Below are 18,005 nucleotides of genomic sequence, written 5' to 3'. Positions count from 1 at the left end.
GGAGTCTGAGGGGGATTGTTGTAGGCAGACATACAGAATAAAATTGATCAGGTTTGTGAGCTGGAAGACCTTCACCACGCCCCCTGTGTGACCTCATGCCCCTTTCTCATACCCGTGTCCCCACCTGCCAATCAGGGTAATTAACCACTCCCTTAGGAAGTGGATTAAAGGCCTGGAACACGGTGGGCCCGCCTGGCCCTTTTCTTTTGTGCTGGACCCGCTTGCTGCCCCTGCGCCTTCGGGCATGTGGCCTTCAGGCCGCCTGCCCCATGCTTTCTGGTCTGCTGCTCCTCCACGTGGCTGGCTCCTGGTGCTCTGTATGAATCCAGATTTCCCTTTCTTAGACAGGGCCCTCACTCTCCTATGCATTTCTCTGAATAAAAAGCTTAAAAACATCCTGTCAAATTCTCCACAATCTGGCCTGCACCCCATCTGACTTCCCCACCAGCCACCACGCAGCTCCCTCCTTCTCCCCGTTCCACACTCTCACTGCTCTAGCTGATCAAACTGCTGTACCTGGAGCCCACTTCCGTGCTGCCCATGTGAGGAATGCGTGCGTAGCCTCCAAGAGCCTGCCTTCTGAGAAGCCTCTCTGGGCAGCTGCAGAGTTGCACCACTGAGAGGCTCTTCAGGAAGAACGTGCTGCCCAGGGGTGTGTGGGGTCAACTGTCAGCTCCTCCTGGGGCAGCCTACGTGGCTGGGAGCTGCCCTGCCTGAGATCACGCCATTGTCGGGAAGCCTACATCCAAGGCGCAGTGTGAGGCCAGGCCACAGAGATGTGGCATGTGAGACACTCTGCTGGGCAGTCCTGCTCCGGAGCTCCTCTGACGGGTTCATTGGATTTGTTGGGGAACTGCACTGCAGTCCGACTTCCTTCACCCTTCTGCTCTTCACAGATGTTATTTCTTAATAAACCTCTTGCTCCCCCAACGCCATCTACTTGTGACACTGCCTAATTTATTCAACAAGTGATAGTTACAATTTTTTGCTAGTTACACCATTTTTATTGTACGGGAAATGCACTCCTAATGAAGATATTACTGCCTTCAGGAGAACCTTATGGTACTGATCACATCCTACAGCAATTTATCACACTCTACAAAGATCCCAAATCTGGGCAAAGTAGGTGGTCAGTAAATGCTGAATTCAACTGAAAAATTTTATGGATGAAAACTGAATATGTGACATCTATAAACAATACAGGGCAGACAGGGATAATGTATGTCTAAATACTTCTTACAATCACAAAAACATACTGTTAAAAATGAAAACCACATAGCAATAATAAAAAAAAAAAATTTAAACATATGTTGAAAATAATCCTGGCTATTATCTTATTGAAATATACCAGGTAATAAGCGAGGAACTTTGCATCTATCATCTTACTACCTACTCTGACAATTCCTTGCAATATAACATTTCTATTTATTAATGAGGAAACAGTCTCAGGACAATTTGGTATCTTGGCTAGTCACTTTGCTAGTAAATCCTGGAGTGATGAAACAGGTTGATCTTTTTTTTATGGGCAACCCACGGCTTACATACTTTTGGTATATTTACAGCAGTAACTTATCAGCTAAACAGTGATTATAAAGAATTTTTAAACAAACATAGTATTATACCTCAAGGAGGTCTTTGTCAACACATAAGCAGCCTATCATGTAACTGCATTAAAACACAAAGCTACAGAATGTATGTGAATTCTCTAACATTATAGTAAATCTGGTGTTTCCTCTGGGTGAGATTGCTCAGTGACATCAAGTAAATGCCATCTCCTCAAAAATCTGTTCAACTCATTTTTTAAAACAAACCGAACAACTGCTTCCAAAAAGCCTTCATTACCTGAATCCCAACAGTCAAGAACTGTTGTTAAAGCACTTCGGAGAAGGTCCGTCCAAGCCGTGTGGCTCTTCTCTGCTCGGGCCATGGGCGAAGATAATATTCCTTTCAGAGCCTGCAGGGACGCTGCAACCGTTGAAGATAACTGGCCCCCGGGTAACTTCACGGCAGTTTCTCTGAGGACCCCGATTGTGAGGTACAATATAGTAGGGAGAACAGAGATGCTTCCTGTAAGATACGTTTTCAAAAACATTCTGGATTTTAGCCTATATATATAGTTCCTAAAAGGAAATCATCAATGAGGAGGACATATCAAATATTTATTTCTCATAGATGATTGTAACTGTTAAGATGATGTAAGCAACTTCATGAAGATTTTTAAGGTTGGATGAAATTTTGATGTTTATAATTGGAGATGTCATTTAAATTGTATAATTTACTATCATTATGCTTTTACTGTTCTATTGTATTTGATGGTAGACAAATACATGTTTTTTTTTTTTACTGTGATAAAACATAAGTTACATAAAAATCTACAATTTTAACCATTTTAAGTGTATAATCCAATGACATTAAATACACTGTGCAACCATCATAACTATTCACTTGAGTTTATTTTATATTAAACTTTTTCCAGTAATTTTTGGAGTTTCATTCAATAAAAAATATTAGAAGTTTTCATGGCCACTAAGGAGTTGGAAATTCAGCTGTAAGTTTAATATGGTTGTGAGGAAAATTAAAATGGTCAACTTCACTTTTCTCAGAGACTAATCAACAAAACTCATTTAATACATTTTTATCCTTAATCTTCCGCTGGGCATTTTTTTCTGCCACTCTTGATGTGAGACCGTGTGTGAGAACAGGAGTGCAAGTTCTAATTCAAACTGAAACTTAATTAAGGTCATTAGGCTAACATAAGATAAAACATAAATTGGCCAAGACATATTTAGGTGAAAATATGCTTACCAACAAATAGCTCTCATAATTATTGACTACCTATTATGTGCTGGATATCATACACAAAATTTAGTTGGAAACAAAGCATATGCATCTGTTCATAAATCTATATGTTTATTTTTAAGCATTTTATGCCTCATATGACAGGTAAAAGCTTCACATCTATATAAATAACATGTTTCTACATGAAAAAATAAAGCTCAACATGAACCAGAGCTTCTAGGGAAGCCTTTAAAGATAACATGTGTCTACAGTTGAACTTTGAAGGAAGAAAAATCATAAAAGCCAAGAAGGGATGGGGTCACTTCAGATCAAGTGCCAGAGTGAACAACAGCATCACAAGGAGGAACATGAACCTCTGGGCTTAGGGTGTTCACAGAAGGAATCAGGAAAAGGCAGTGACTCAGCAGAGATACAATGAAGAGCCTCAAAAGCTATGCTAAAGAGCATGACCTCAATTCCAAACAGAGCTGGGTACGATGAGAAACTTCTGTCCTCACCAAGGCAGGAAAAGTCCACTGGATAATGGATACCAAAATATGCCCAAGAGTTAACAATTATTTATTCATCCACAGCACTGGCTGTCTCTATTTATTTTCACCCTTTTAGCAAAACGAATTACTAGGATGTAGTGCTAATTTTAAAGGGTTAAAAATGATATCCAGGCTGGCGCCGTGGGTCACTTAGCTAATCCTCTGCCTGCAGCACCGGCACCCCAGGGTTCTAGTCCCAGTTGCTCTTCTTCCAGTCCAGCTCTCTGCTGTGGCCCGGGAAGGCAATGGAGGATGGCCCAGGTGCTTGGGTCCCTGCACCACCATGGGACACCGGAAGGAAGTACCCGGCTCCTGGCTTCAGATCAGCGCAGCACTGGCCATAGCGGCCATTGGGGGAGTGAACCAACGGAAGGAAGACCTTTCTCTCTCTCTCTTTCTCACCATCTATAACTCTCTCTCTGTCTCTCTCTCTTACTGTCTAACTCTGCCTGGCAAAAAAAAAAAAAAAAGATATCCAAATGTTTCTGAGTATTCATTTAACAAGAGAAATATTAGCAAGAGGCTCCACTATCTATTAAAACCATGTCTCTTCCACCAGATCAGGTAATCACAGGACAGAGCATACCTTCAGGAGAGCACACTGCAGGAAGTTCAGAGAGGATGACCAAAGCGGCTGAAACCAATCTACTTCCATCTTCCGCCAGCACCTGTGGCTTTGTAGCTTTCACTCCCAGGCTTCCTGTCAATTTCGGATTTAGTTCTGGGAGCTGCCTAACTAGAATGCACACACATAACTCCAGGGTTGCAAACACCAACGACTTTCCCGGCACAAGTCCTCCGGTGTCCTTTCCCTCTCCAAACTCTGGCAGGGTTTCCTTTTCAGCAGCCCCATCATCAACTAAAAGACAGAAAGGGTGTTGTCTAATAAAGCCTTTGTGCTTGCTTTGCTTCTGGAAGAAGCTCATTTCTGTTACAAGTAACACACTTAGTGGCTAAACACATACAGACTGAAGGAGAAAGCAGTCATGGAGGTAAAAGAAGTTATTTTTTTATGAATTCTCATTGCAACCATCAAAAGACATCCTTGTCATTCTATCAGCTTTAAAATATTGCCGAGTTAACACCTCACTGTTAACAGTGTGAACCTGCCCTAGGCTTTGGCACACACACAAAATGGACCTGACAGCTGAAGCTGCAGCAGTGAGAACAGCTCTTGACAGTGACTAGGCAGAAATACAGGAACCTCGGCTCTTGATGTCTTTAGGAAGCTGTCACACCAGCCCCAAACTGTCTACATCTGCACTCTATTTAGATGAAATAACATATCTTTGTACTTTAAACACACTATTGTATTGGATTTTCTATTAAAAGTGTAGTCAAATGTAATCTTAAATAATGAACTTAACAATACCACATCACACTTGTAAACAAGCGATTTGCAAACTTAAGTCACTGAACAACTGTCAGTTCTTTCCATGTATATTGAAATGTAGCTAAAGTAAGTACTATAGTAATAAGAGTTTTTTTTCCCTCTCAGATTTTGTTAAAATTCTCATTGTCCTAAAGGACAGAAATATAGCAACTGGCAATATCCAGTTACCAAGCAGAGGTGTATGAGAGGATTTAAAGCTATGCCTAGAGATGTTTCACTTGTGCTGTACAGAATCTATTATCAAAACTCTAGATACATGAAATGCTATCCCCCAAAACAACGATGCTATATGATTATTAACTTGGCATTAAAGTTAACTGTTTACCTTCTGCACTTCGCCTTTTCTCCTTCACATGTTCTTGTGCTGCGCAGATAATCTGCCTCACCACTTCAAGTGAGGCCAACTGAATCGAAGGTGATTCTCTTGTCAGAATTACTCGATGTAGCACGTTCAGCAACTCAATACCCAAGTCCTATCATAGAAAACAAGGAGGGGACACTGTACTGGAAGTTACACACTTTCAAACTGCTCACAAGAAAGGTGCACTAAAATTATGTAACATTTGCTCCACTTATTTTTAAAGTTTGATTTACTTATTTGAAAGGCAGAATGATGGAGATAGGAAGATAGGGAGAGGCAGCAGGGAGGGAAAGACAGGAGAGGGGGAGGAGAGGGAGGGAGAGAGGTAGAAAGAGATGTCGTCCATTTATTGGTTCATCCCCCCAATGCCTGCAATTTGCAAGGCTGAGCCAGGACAAAGCCAGAAGGCAGGAATTCCATCTACATCACCCATGTGGGTGTCAGGAACCCAGGTACTTGGACGCCATCATCTGCTGCCTCCCAGGCGTATCAGCAGGATCTGTATTGGAAATGTAGGGCCAGGGCTCAAACCAGGCACTCAGATATGGGATATGTATGTCCCAAGCAGCACACCACAATGCCTGTACTCACTTCCTCCAATTTAAACTAACTACAAACTGATTTTTGTTCCATCTTGTGGGAGATGGCACTCTGATAAAAGATCACTTCCAAACACGTTCTGAATGGGAAAACAGAAATTTCCAAAACAAGACAGGAAATTTGCTAAAAGAATACAAGGGCTTATACTAAGGTTTTCTAGCAATAATGAAGAATGAAGGAGAAGTATGACATTAAAAGTGAACTGTTGATGCCAGTGTTGTGACATAGTGGGCAAAGCTGCTGCTTACAATGCTGGCATCCCATATGGGCTGCTCCACTTCCTATCCAGCTCCCAGGTTATGCGCTGAGAAAGCAGCAGAGGACAAAGTGCTTGGGCCCCTGCACCCACATGGAAGACACGGAGGGAACTCCTGGCTTCTGGCTTTGGCCTGGCCTGGTCCTGGCTGTTGCAGCACTTGGGTAGTGAACTAGCAGATGGAAGCTCTCTGACTGACTCTCCTTCTTTCTCTGTAACCCTGCCTTTCAAATAAATAAATTAAATAATTTTTTTTAAAATGTGAATTGTAACATGCATAGAATATCTATCTCTTCAAAGAATAAAATACACAAGAAATATACTCTAGTTTCCTTCCTCTTTTTCATTGGTTTAACGTGTGGTGGTTTTCTTAAACACTGAAAAAGAGAGTAGATCTGTCAGTAAAATACTTGCTTTAGTCTATAGAGAAAAAGTGCACAAAAGGCTTAAGATTAAAGTCCAATCCAAGTAGGAACCTAATTAATGCTTTAAACCTAATAAATCATAGTATTAATTATGCAAATAAAAGACAGTCTGAGAAGTCAGGAAATCATACTACCAATTTGTATTAACGCCTCTAAGAATCAGTGACAAACTAATATGTTAAATAACACACGATGCTAAGACTACCTGTCCAATGTGTATTTGCTTTTGAAAAAGCATTTAAACAAAGTGTCATACTTTGTAGGGCGATCCTTTCATCATGGCCTCCAATAGGCCAGACACTAATATTTGACTCCACCTGTCGGCTGGCCAACAGTCTCTTAAAAAGACCTGGAGGGAGAATTCGGCCAGCAGGAATACTCTGAAATGACAGTAACTCCATGAACCAATTCAATTCTCTCCTGGCGAATGGAATAAAAAAATACAGATGAATATGAAGAGCAGGGTCCACAAAAGCAGGAAGAAGGAAAGAGTGAATGCCAGAGAACCAGTGGCTGCTGTACTGGGCAGTACAATACAGAACCTTCCCATTAGCACAGAACGCAGCAGGCAGATGCTACTGCTCCCAGGACACCACATGTGCTCATGGCACTCCAGTTCTAAGGCATGGCCATACAGCTAAGTGTTGTTGTTACTTCTCTGTGTTCACTTTCTGTTTGCTGTAGGAACCTGAACATGTTTCTGTTCTTTGAAACTGAGACGCCCCACAAAAAACAAAAAGTTACCTGATCACTGCCAATTTTACATCTGGGCCAAGGAACGTCTAGAAGGGCCTGTAATGCATGCAAACAAGCAGTTATGCTTTCCATGGTTGCGTCTGAACGTAAGGAACACAGAAATTCCACACTGATTCCTGTGGAAAGCAAAAAAAAAAAAAAAGTTCATAGCTTATGAAGTTAAATAATACCACTATTTTGAAAGTATATACAAATAAGTTTAGCAAAAAGATGGCAATGCAAATAAATCACAATGAATTTAATACTTTCAACAATTATATGGTAAAGCAAGTCCTTTAATAGTTTGTTATCCATACATACATACAGAGGTTTGTGCACCACTGCACAGTCCCCACAAGAGTTCAAAGATGTCTAAAAAATTACATAAAGTTATACCACAGAACATAATGTGTAGAGTTCCATAAGTATATTTGGTTAAAATTTAAGTGATTATCCTGTGTCAGGCACTATCCTTTACAAATAATAGTATATGAAATTATCATAATACCTGATGAAGTAGGTACTGTTACTATCTTTCACTTTGAGACAAGGAAATGAGCACAGAGAATCTAAGTTATTTATTATTTAAGCTCTTATTTTATTTTGGATGATTTATTTATTTATTTGAAAGGCAGAATTACAGAGACAGGGAGAGGCAGACAGTGTTTCAAGTCTCTCTATGGCAGCAATGGCTGGGACTGGTGCAAGCAGAAACCAAGAGCCAGGAGCTTCACTCCAAGCACTTGGGCCATCTTCTGCTGCTTTCCCAGGACATTAGTGGAAGAGCCAGGACTTGGACCGGTGGCTCATATGGGATGCTGGCATGGCAGGTGGCGGCTTAACCCACAGTACCACAAACCAGCCCCTAAACTCTATTTTTAATTCACAAATAATTGTGAAATCATTTAGCTTTTTAATTGACAAATGATAGTTGTAAGCTTATTTGATTTATTCAAGGTTAGTCACAGTGTATCAGGAATTTGAGTTGAGGCAGTCAAGCTAAACAGTTTTTATGCTATAAGGTTTTTTGTTTGTTTGTTTGTTTGTTTTAATTTGAGAGAGTACAGACAGAGAGTGGGATAGTCGGAAAGGTCTTCCATCCTCTGGTTCACTCCCCAAATAGCAGTAACAGCCAGAGCTGAGCCAATCCTAAGCCAGGAAGCAGAACCTTCTTCTAAGTCTCCCAGCTAGGTGCAGGAGCCCATGCACTTGGGTCATCCTCCACTGCTTTCCCAGGCCACAAGCAGGGAGCTGGTTAGGAAGAGAAGCAGCCAGGACATGAACTGGTGCCCATAAGGGATGCCAGGACTGCAGGCAGAGGCTCTGCCTACTGTGCTACAGTGCCAGACCCTATAAGTCTGTTTCTTAAAAAGATTCCATCCTAAGACACCTGAAAACAAATTTTTAATGTACTCAAAGATACAGAAATCTGGTCATGTCTGCCCTGGCAAGGAACAGTAATATAAGTTCTGTGACTCATAAATCTTACTTAATCATTTACCTTTATATCCCTCATACTTCATTTAATAAACAGATGCTTTATAGATAATGATCATAGACTAAATATGAAAAACACTTATTCCATTAATTTCTAGAAGCTCACTGAGTGATCTTAGAAAGATATCTCACTTTGAAAATGAAGGTCCAGGAAAGTTTTAAAAGGCGCTAAACTTCGTAAGTCTAAAAATCTTACTGATCTTTGACCTTTAATATCTGCTTGCAATCCTGGCTAGTCAGCATACTTTCTTGAACTTTGTATTCCCGAAGAACAAGGAGGAAAATTTCTTAGCATGTATGTATTCCTGAGAAATTGAAAATTTGTGTGGATGCCACATGACCTCCTAAAAACAGTATGGAAAGAAGTGGGCTTCTACAATTTATCCAACTGGATACTGAAGTCAACTTAGAATAGGATTGTGAACTTAATACAATAAAATATGACATTATATGAAATGTATACAAATTTACCCAGATACAATCAGGCTTTCAACTAAAACCTAATAAGAAATGAGGTCACAGCCACCAAGAGGTGATAGGCAGTGAGGCACAAATCAAGAGTAACACTTGGGGCCGGCGCCGCGGCTCAATAGGCTAATCCTCCGCCTGCGGCGCTGGCACACTGGGTTCTAGTCCTGGTCGGGGCGCCAGATTCTGTCCCGGTTGCCCCTCTTCCAGGCCAGCTCCTGCTATGGCCCGGGAGTGCAGTGGAGGATGGCCCAAGTGCTTGGGCCCTGCACCCCATGGGAGACCAGAAGCACCTGGCTCCTGCCTTCGGATCAGCGCGGTGCGCCAGCTGCAGCGGCCATTGGAGGGTGAACCAACGGTAAAGGAAGACCTTTCTCTCTGTCTCTCTCTCTTACTGTCCACTCTTCCTGTCAAAAAAATAAATAAATAAAAATAAAGAGTAACACTTGGGCTGGTGCTGTGGTATAGTGGGTAAAACCGCTGCCTGCAGTGCCAGCATCCCATATGGGTGCCAGTTTAAGTCTCGGCTGCTCCACTTCCGATCCACCTCTCTGCTATGGCCTGGGAAAGCAGTAGACAGTCCAAGCCCTTGTGCCTCTGCACCTACATGGGAGACCCAGAAGAAGCTCCAGGCTCCTGGCTTTGGATCGGTGCAGCTTCAGATGTTGCGGCCAACTCCGAATGAACCAGCGAATGGATGACCTCTCTCTCTCTCTGCCTCTCCTCCTCTCTCTGTGTAACTGACTTTCAAATAAATAAATAAACCTGTAAGAATAAAAAAAAGGTAACACTTGTAAGGTTGGAAGCTTCAAAGTTCTTGTACTGACCTAAAATAAGATGGACTCTATCAGTGTAGACATCCTCAGGGGATTTCACAGGAGCTCCAGATGATGAGCCCTGACACATGGAGGTTGGTGTCACAGGCCTGGAGAGATGAGATGCTCCTTCATCTGGGTCAGCAACAACAAAGCCTGTGCTTGTAAGCCACAATGCTGTGGCGTGCAGGATTAGTGCCCAGGAGTTGGAATAGTGCAGTTTGGCATTTTCACTTGTCTCTGCTGTGTAGAAAGCACCACCTATCAAAAAAGGGAAGCAAACAATTTCAGAAAAAAGAGATTAGTTTCCAATATATTTTCTCTTTTCTCTCACAAGTTATAGACCATTTCCATCATTCTGAAAGTTTCTTGTACTGCTTTCCAATCAGTCTCCTATTCCCTAGCACAACAGCTTTTTGATTTTTACCAGCAGCTTTGCCTGTTTCTTGACTTCCTATAAATATACTCATGTGCACAGTATGTGTTCATTTGTGATTGTTTTCCTGCCAAACATTTTTTAGAGATCTGTTCATTCTGTTATCAACATTTTGTTATAATTTTTAAAAATATTTATTTATGCCGGCGCTGTGGCTTAACAGGCTAATCCTCCGCCTTGCAGCGCCGGCACACCGGGTTCTAGTTCCGGTTGGGGCGCCGGAGTCTATCCCGGTTGCCCCGCTGCCAGGCCAGCTCTCTGCTATGGCCCGGGAAGGCAGTGGAGGATGGCCCAAGTCCTTGGGCCCTGCACCCGCATGGGAGACCAGGAGAAGCACCTGACCTTTCTCTCTGTCTCTCTCTCTCACTATCCACTCTGCCTGTCAAAAAAAAAAAATTAAAAATATTTATTTATTTGAAAGGCAAAGTTAGAGAAAGAGAGAGAGAGAGAATGAGAGAGAATCTCTTCCATCCACTGGTTCACTCCCCAAATGGTAGCAACAGCCAGCTGGACCAGGCCAGATCTGGACCAGACCAGTGCTGGACCCTGGAACTCCCAACAGGATCTCCTACATGGGTATCAGGGGCCTAAGCACTCCGACCATCTTCTGTTGCCTTCCTAGGCTATTAACAGGGAGCTGAATGAGAAATGGAGTGACCAGGAGTCAAACTGGTACTCACATGTGATGCTAGTGACTCAGGCAGTGGCTTAACCTGCTGCACAATGCTGGCCCCTACTGTTATTTTTACATTTTTATTTATTTTCTTTGACACGAAGAGAGACAGACTCCAGTCTGCTAGTTCATTCCCTAAATGCCCAGGACATCTGGGGCTGGGTTAAGCTGAAGCCAGGAGCTCAGGGACTCCCATCTGGGTCGAAGGGACCCAAAGCATCATCTGATGCCTCTCAGTAAGCTCATTAGCAGGAAGCTGGAATTGGGAGTGGAGCCAGGACTTGAACCTAGGCACTCTGGTACAGAATGTGGGCATCCCAGCGGCATCTTAATTGCTATGCCAAATGCCTATCCCTTATCAATATGTTGTCACCAATGCTTTTATTTTTCCTGGGAGTACAACTGTTAGGCCACAGGACTAACCAACCTTTAAATTTAAAGGGAAATCTGCAGGGAAATTAACTTTTAATAGTGTAATCCTAAATTATTTAAAAATTTTGATACCCATTGTCCTACCTTCAAGATTGGTGTTAACATTTTGTCTTATTTTCTTATTTATTTATTTATTTATTTTTATTTTTGACAGGCAGAGTGGACAGTGAGAGAGAGAGAGACAGAGAGAAAGGTCTTCCTTTTGCCGTTGGTTCACCCTCCAATGGCCGCCGCGGTAGCGCGCTGCGGCCGGCGCACCGCGCTGTTCCGATGGCAGGAGCCAGGTGCTTATCCTGGTCTCCCCTGGGGTGCAGGGCCCAAACACTTGGGCCATCCTCCACTGCACTCCCTGGCCACAGCAGAGAGCTGGCCTGGAAGAGGGGCAACCGGGACAGGATCGGTGCCCCGACCGGGACTAGAACCCGGTGTGCCGGCGCCGCAAGGCGGAGGATTAGCCTGTTGAGCCACGGCGCCGGCCTTGTCTTATTTTCTTATATCTCTTCCCTTTTTTCTTAAAAGCCTAAAACTTTGTTATATCATTAATTCTTACCTGTCCTTCTGTCATCACTTTGTTTGAGTCAGTATGATCTTTTTATTTTTTATTTTTATTTTTTTTAACAGGCAGAGTTAGAGAGAGAGAGACAGAGAGAAAGGTCTTCCTTTTCCGTTGGTTCACCCCCCAAATGGCCGCTATGGCTGGCATGCTGCGCGGATCCAAAGCCAGGAGCCAGGTGCTTCCTCCTAGTCTCCCATGTGGGTGCAGGGCCCAAGCACTTGGGCCACCCTCCACTGCCTTCCTGGGACCACAGCAGAGAGCTGGACTGTAAGAGGAGCAACCGGGACAGAATCCGGCGCCCCAACCGGGACTAGAACTCGGGGTGCCTGCGCCTCAGGCGGAGGATTAGCCAAGTGAGCTGTGGTGCCAGCCAGAGTCAGTATGGTCTTACACTTTCACAGTAATGTATGTATGTATTCATAAATAATAGATATTATTTCGTTTGTTTACAAGTTACCTAAAAGGCATTATAAGGGCCAGCATGGTGGCATAATGAGTAAAGCTGCTGCCTGTGATGCCAGCATCCCATATGGGAGCCAGTCATGTCCTAGCTGCTCCACTTTCAATCCAGCTCCCTGCTAATTGGCCTGGGAAAAGCATCGGAAGATGGCCCAAGTGTTTGGGACCCAGCCACACAAGTGGGAGATCCAGATGAAGCTCCTGGCTTCAACGTGGCCCAGCCCAGCCATCATGCCATCTAGGAAGTAATCTAGCATATGGAAGATCTCGATCTCTCTCTCTCTCACTCTTTCAAATAAATAAATAAATCTTTAAAAACAAAAAAGATATTTAATATGTGTGGGAGTTTAGCCTAGTGGTTAAGACTGTTTAAGATGCCCATCAGAGTCTGGGTTCAACTCCTGGCTGCAGATGCTGATTTCAACTTCCTGCTAATGCAGACCCCAGGAGGTACAGTGATGGCTCAATGAATTGGTTTCCTGCCATCAGTGTGGGAGACCTGGATTGAGTTCCTGTTTTCTTGGCCATTATGGACATTTGGGAAATATGCAAGCAGATGGAAGTTATCTGCCTGCCTCTCAAACTTGAAAAGACTGTCAGTTAAGCAAAATAGAAAATAAAACAATTATATACTATTTTTATACTCATCATATTGCAAAAATCAAGTATGATAATATGTTGGGAAAGTGTAGAGAAGCAGAAAAATGTTGGGAGGTATATAAAATGTAAACACCTTAGAGAGTAATTTGTCACTATTTTACCAGATAAGATATGCATGCCTTATTACCTTGTGAATCAGCTTTTGGGCGTGCACCATGAAACAACTCTTGCATGCTTATTCTATATGAAAATTATTCTGGTCAGGGCGGGCATAGTGGATCTCAGGATTAAACAGCTGCTTGGAATGCCCATATCCTGTATTGGAGCACTGGTTAGAGTCCTGGCTACTCTGCTTCCTGCTTATGAGCCTGAAGGACAGCAGATGATGGCCCAGGTACTTGGACCCCTGTCACCTATATGGGAGACCTGGATGGAGTTCTTAGCTCCTGGCTTCCACCTGGCAAAGGCCTGACTGATGTAGAAACTTGGGGGAGTGAACTAGCAGATAGAAGGTCTCTCTGTCACTTTACCTTTTGAATAAATAAATGTTATTAAAAAAAAAAATCTCCTTCAAGAACAAAGATCTTAAGCCACTCAATGGATTCAGGGGCCCAAGAAGACGCCACGGATCATAATACCTTCAAAACAAGATGTATGGTATCACATTACACATCTTGGTGAAATGAAGCACTACTTGTGTGGCTGCTGCTCAGCTTTTAACAATGTAGCAATCCCACTTCTGATTCAGAAGGTCCTCTTTCTGTAATAAAGGGTGGGTTCTGACACCTGTATTGTGGAATCTTCCCCCGTTTGTACAGACACTGGTCTATATGAGCATTTATCTCGCCCTCTCCCTGAGCATGTCAATGCTCTAGTTTGCCACCCGTGGCAAGGCAGCAGTATTGGCAAGGACTACTAAAGCAATTTTCTTCCTTCCTTCCTTTTTTCTTTCTTTCTTTTTTGTTTAAAGATATAGTCATCTTCTTTAACATTTATTTACTTATTTTTAAAGATTTATTTGTTTATTTATTTGAGAGGCAGAGTTATAGACAGAGAGAGGGAGAGATGCAGAGAGGTCTTTCATCTGCCAGTTCACTCCCCAGATGGCCGCAACAGCCAGGGCTTGGCTGATCCTCTAAAGACAGGAGAGCCAGGAGCTTCTTCCAGGTCTCCCATGTGAGTGCAGGGGCCCAAGCACTTGGGCCATCTTCCGCTCTGTTCCAGGCACATTATCAGGGAGCTGGATCAGAAGTGGAGCAGCCAGGACTCTAACTGGCGCCCATATGAGATGCTGGAACCGCAGGTGGAGGCTTAACCTACTACACCACAGCGCTGGCCCCAGAAGCAATTTTCAATCCACTGAGAGGACTTCAGACACTGCTTCAAGACCACAAGCATTGTAAGAAATTTATAAACACCATTCTAGCTTTCAGAGCAGTGAATTGCCATGGAACTGGAGGGTATTATAGAGGCTTAGTGTCCATCTCATTCCATAATGGATTCAGCAATGTTGTTTTTTTTTTTTTTTTTTTTTTTTTTTTTTGTGGCCTCTGAGGGCTTATTAAGAAGCATTTCCCTATCTCAAAGATTCACAGCACTCATGTGGTTAATGACTTTATCTGTGGGGGATCTAACAGGCACCACACTGGGATTCTTTTTTCCAATTACTGTAAAAACTTGTACACAGGGCCAATGTTGTGGTATAGCGCTGGCATCCTATATGGGCAATGGTTCGCGTCCTGGCAGCTTCATTTCCGATCCAGCTTGCTCCTACTGCACCTGGGAAAGCAGTAGAAGATGGCCCAAGTGCTTGGGCCCCTGCACCTCCGTGGGAGACCTGGAAAAAAGCTCCTCGTTCCTGACTTTGGATTGGCCCAGCTCCAACTGTTGTGGCTATTTGGGGAGTGAACTAGACCTCTCTCTCTCTCTCTCTAACTCTGCCTCTCAAATAAATAAATAAATAAAATCTTTTAAAAAATCTGGTCAGAATGGGGCAGGAAACAGATAAACCTTTTTTGAGGCACCCATCTTAATTACCATCAGGCTTTTCTCTCATACGGCACAATCAATTAGTGCAACTTAGGCGTTCTTGTTAAAGGTATCTTAAAAAAATACATATATCAGCAAAGTGCCATTTAGCAAGTAAACACTCATAAGAAGAATGTAGTTTGGCTTTGTTCTTTTTTTTTTTTTTTTTTTTTTTTTTTGACAGGCAGAGTGGATAGTGAGAGAGAGACAGAGAGAGAAAGGTCTTCCTTTTTGCCATTGGTTCACCCTCCAATGGCCGCTGCGGCCAGCGCATCGTGCTGATCCAGAGCCAGAGCCAGGTGCTTCTCCTGGTCTCCCATGCGGGTGCAGTTCCAAGGACTTGGGCCATCCTCCACTGCCCTCCCGGGCCATAGCAGAGAGCTGGCCTGGAAGAGGGGCAACCGGGATAGACTCCGGTGCCCCAACCGGGACTAGAACCCGGTGTGCCGGCGCCGCAAGGCGGAGGATTAGCCTGTTAAGCCATGGCGCCGGCCTTGGCTTTGTTCTTAACTGGCTCAAATACAAGTTGGTACCAAAAGTTCAGGCCACAATGAATTATAGGCACAGCTGCTTTTCTTAAGCATCAACAAAAACAGAATGAAAGTTTTCAATAGGAAAAAGAAAAACATGACTTGAAGTGAAATCTTACAGATAAACACTACCTACTTACAGAGAAGTTCTGAAAGTATAATTTTTACTACTACTCTTGGAATTATCTAAATTTTTTATCACCTTACCTTCAACAGGAAGTTGGGAGGCAAATTCTGATGGCAAAGTTAAGAGAGCAAAATCCTGAAGGGCAGCAAGCCAGAGTCTGCTTAGTGTGCCGAGATCAGTGTGGACTAAGTCAAGCAGTCCATCTGATGCATAGGACCCGCTTCTTCTGATGCCTTCTTCTGAACCAGTGGTAGTCTTCAAAGGATGTTTATTGTTTTTATGTCTTTGTACAGCAATTATGTAGACCTGTTAAAGGTTAGTTTATGAAAAGGAAAATCTTGTATCCACTGAAAAGGTCCATAATATTTGCTATCTTCCTGAAGAGGTACCCTTATCTTTCAGTGAGTGTATTAAATTTGAAATGCACTGTGGTATCAAGAAGGCCTACAAGTGTAAGAACACACACAGAACTGGGGAGAGGGGACTGGCATTGTGGCATAGCAGGTTACGCTGATACCTGCCAGCATCCTGTATCGGAGCGCTGCTTCATGTCCTGGCTGCCCCTCTTCCGATCCAATCCATGCTAATGCACCTGGGAAGGCAGCGGAAGATGGTCCAAGTGTTTGGGCTGCTGCCACCTACAAGGGAGACCTGGATGGAGTTCCTGGCTCCTGGCTTCAGTCTGGCTCAGCCCTGGCCATGGTGGTCAACTGGGGAGTGAACCAGAGGATAGATTTCTGTCTCCCTCCTACCTCCTAACTGGCCCCCCCCCCTCCCTCTCTCTCTCCATAAGTCTGTCTTTCAAATACTTAAATAAATCTTTAAAAAATATTTTCATTGGGTTGGCGCCGTGGCTCACTTGGCTAATCCTCCACCTGCGGTGCCGGAATCCCATATGGGCACCGAGTTCTAGTCCCGGTTGCTCCTCTTCCAGTCCAGCTCTCTACTGTGGCCTGGGAAGGCAGTGGAGGATGGCCCAAGTGCTTGGGCGCCTGCACCCGCGTGGGAGACCAGGAAGAAGCACCTGGCTCCTGGTTTCGGATCAGCGTAGCTCCGGCCATATCAGCCATTGGGGGGTGAACCAACGGAAGGAAGACCTTTCTCTCTGTCTCTCCCTCTCACTGTCTGTAACTCTGTCAAATAAATAAATAAAAAATCTTTAAAAAAAATATTTTCATTAAAATTAAGCACTAAATTACCACAGAAGGATTACACACAAGAATTTAACATATGTACTATAGAATGTAGTAAATAGTTTATATTATCTTTTTATCCACATTTCTTTCTTTCTTTCTTTTTTTTTTACAGGCAGAGTGGACAGTGAGAGAGAGACAGAGAGAAAGGTCTTCCTTTTGCCGTTGGTTCACCCTCCAATGGCCGCCGCAGTAGGCGCGCTGTGGCCGGTGCACCGCGCTGATCCGATGGCCGGAGCCAGGTGCTTATCCTGGTCTCCCATGGGGTGCAGGGCCCAAGCACTTGGGCCATCCTCCACTGCACTCCCTGGCCACAGCAGAGAGCTGGCCTGGAAGAGGGGCAACCGGGACAGGATCGGTGCCCCGACCGGGACTAGAACCCGGTGTGCCGGCGCCGCAAGGCGGAGGATTAGCCTAGTGAGCCGCGGCGCCGGCCTATCCACATTTCTAACACCCAACAAGCCCCAACAAGCTCCTTAAAAATATGTCTGTGGCAAAGTAATCTGGTGGCAAAAATGACTGAAATTGTATAAGGCTATTATTTATAGTCTCCACATAACATAGCCTGACCACTCAAACACTCTTAGTTCAGATACAGTAATGTTTTTGATTATAGATTCTATGGTGTTGCTCCAGACTTCCTAGATGATACATGGAATATGTGCTGTGTTACTTTCCTAAATTCTCCCAAATTCTAAATTCCAAATAAATGTGGCTCAGAGAATTTCAGATTAGGGATTCGAGACCTCTGTTGCACAGAATATGTTGGTTATCAACTGAGAGAAGAACAGGAGGAGGTAATGGGCTTAAGCAAGACCATGGAGATTTGAATTATTACGAATAACACCATGTGGTGCTGGCACTGTGGCACAGTGAATAAAGCCACCACCTGCAGTGCCGGCATCCCATATGCATGCTGGTTCCAGTCCTGGCTGCTCCACTTCTGATCCAGCTCTCTGCTATGGCCTGGAAAAGCAGTGGAAGATGGCCCAAGTCCTTGGGCCCCTGCACCCATGTGGGAGACCCAGAAGAAGCTCCTGGCTCCTAGCTTCAGATTAGCACAGCTCTGGCCATTGCAGCCATCTGGGGGGT

The 18,005-nt window shown here is 43.8% G+C and overlaps 1 protein-coding gene and 1 pseudogene across 8 annotated transcripts in view; one reads left to right on the top strand and one right to left on the bottom strand.

Moving 5' to 3' along the window:
* The window catches only part of HEATR5A (HEAT repeat containing 5A), a 136,333-nt gene that overhangs the window by 12,478 nt on the left and 105,850 nt on the right, over positions 1 to 18,005 (bottom strand). For all 8 annotated transcript variants that reach the window (XM_062205309.1, XM_062205314.1, XM_062205313.1 and 5 more), the window contains 6 exons: positions 15,801 to 16,026; positions 9,892 to 10,140; positions 7,109 to 7,236; positions 5,048 to 5,195; positions 3,916 to 4,188; positions 1,843 to 2,067 (listed from right to left, as the gene is read on the bottom strand). In XM_062205309.1, the coding sequence (XP_062061293.1) occupies positions 1,843 to 2,067; positions 3,916 to 4,188; positions 5,048 to 5,195; positions 7,109 to 7,236; positions 9,892 to 10,140; positions 15,801 to 16,026 (1,249 nt within the window). The remainder of the gene's footprint in view (positions 1 to 1,842; positions 2,068 to 3,915; positions 4,189 to 5,047; positions 5,196 to 7,108; positions 7,237 to 9,891; positions 10,141 to 15,800; positions 16,027 to 18,005) is intronic.
* Positions 12,358 to 15,131, top strand: LOC133769713 (mitochondrial nicotinamide adenine dinucleotide transporter SLC25A51-like; annotated as a pseudogene).

Source organism: Lepus europaeus, chromosome 11, assembly GCF_033115175.1.
Source record: "Lepus europaeus isolate LE1 chromosome 11, mLepTim1.pri, whole genome shotgun sequence".
In the NCBI taxonomy this organism is placed as follows: domain Eukaryota; kingdom Metazoa; phylum Chordata; class Mammalia; order Lagomorpha; family Leporidae; genus Lepus; species Lepus europaeus.
The sequence above is the reverse complement of the archived record's forward strand: the minus strand, read 5'-3'. Positions and strand labels throughout refer to the sequence as shown.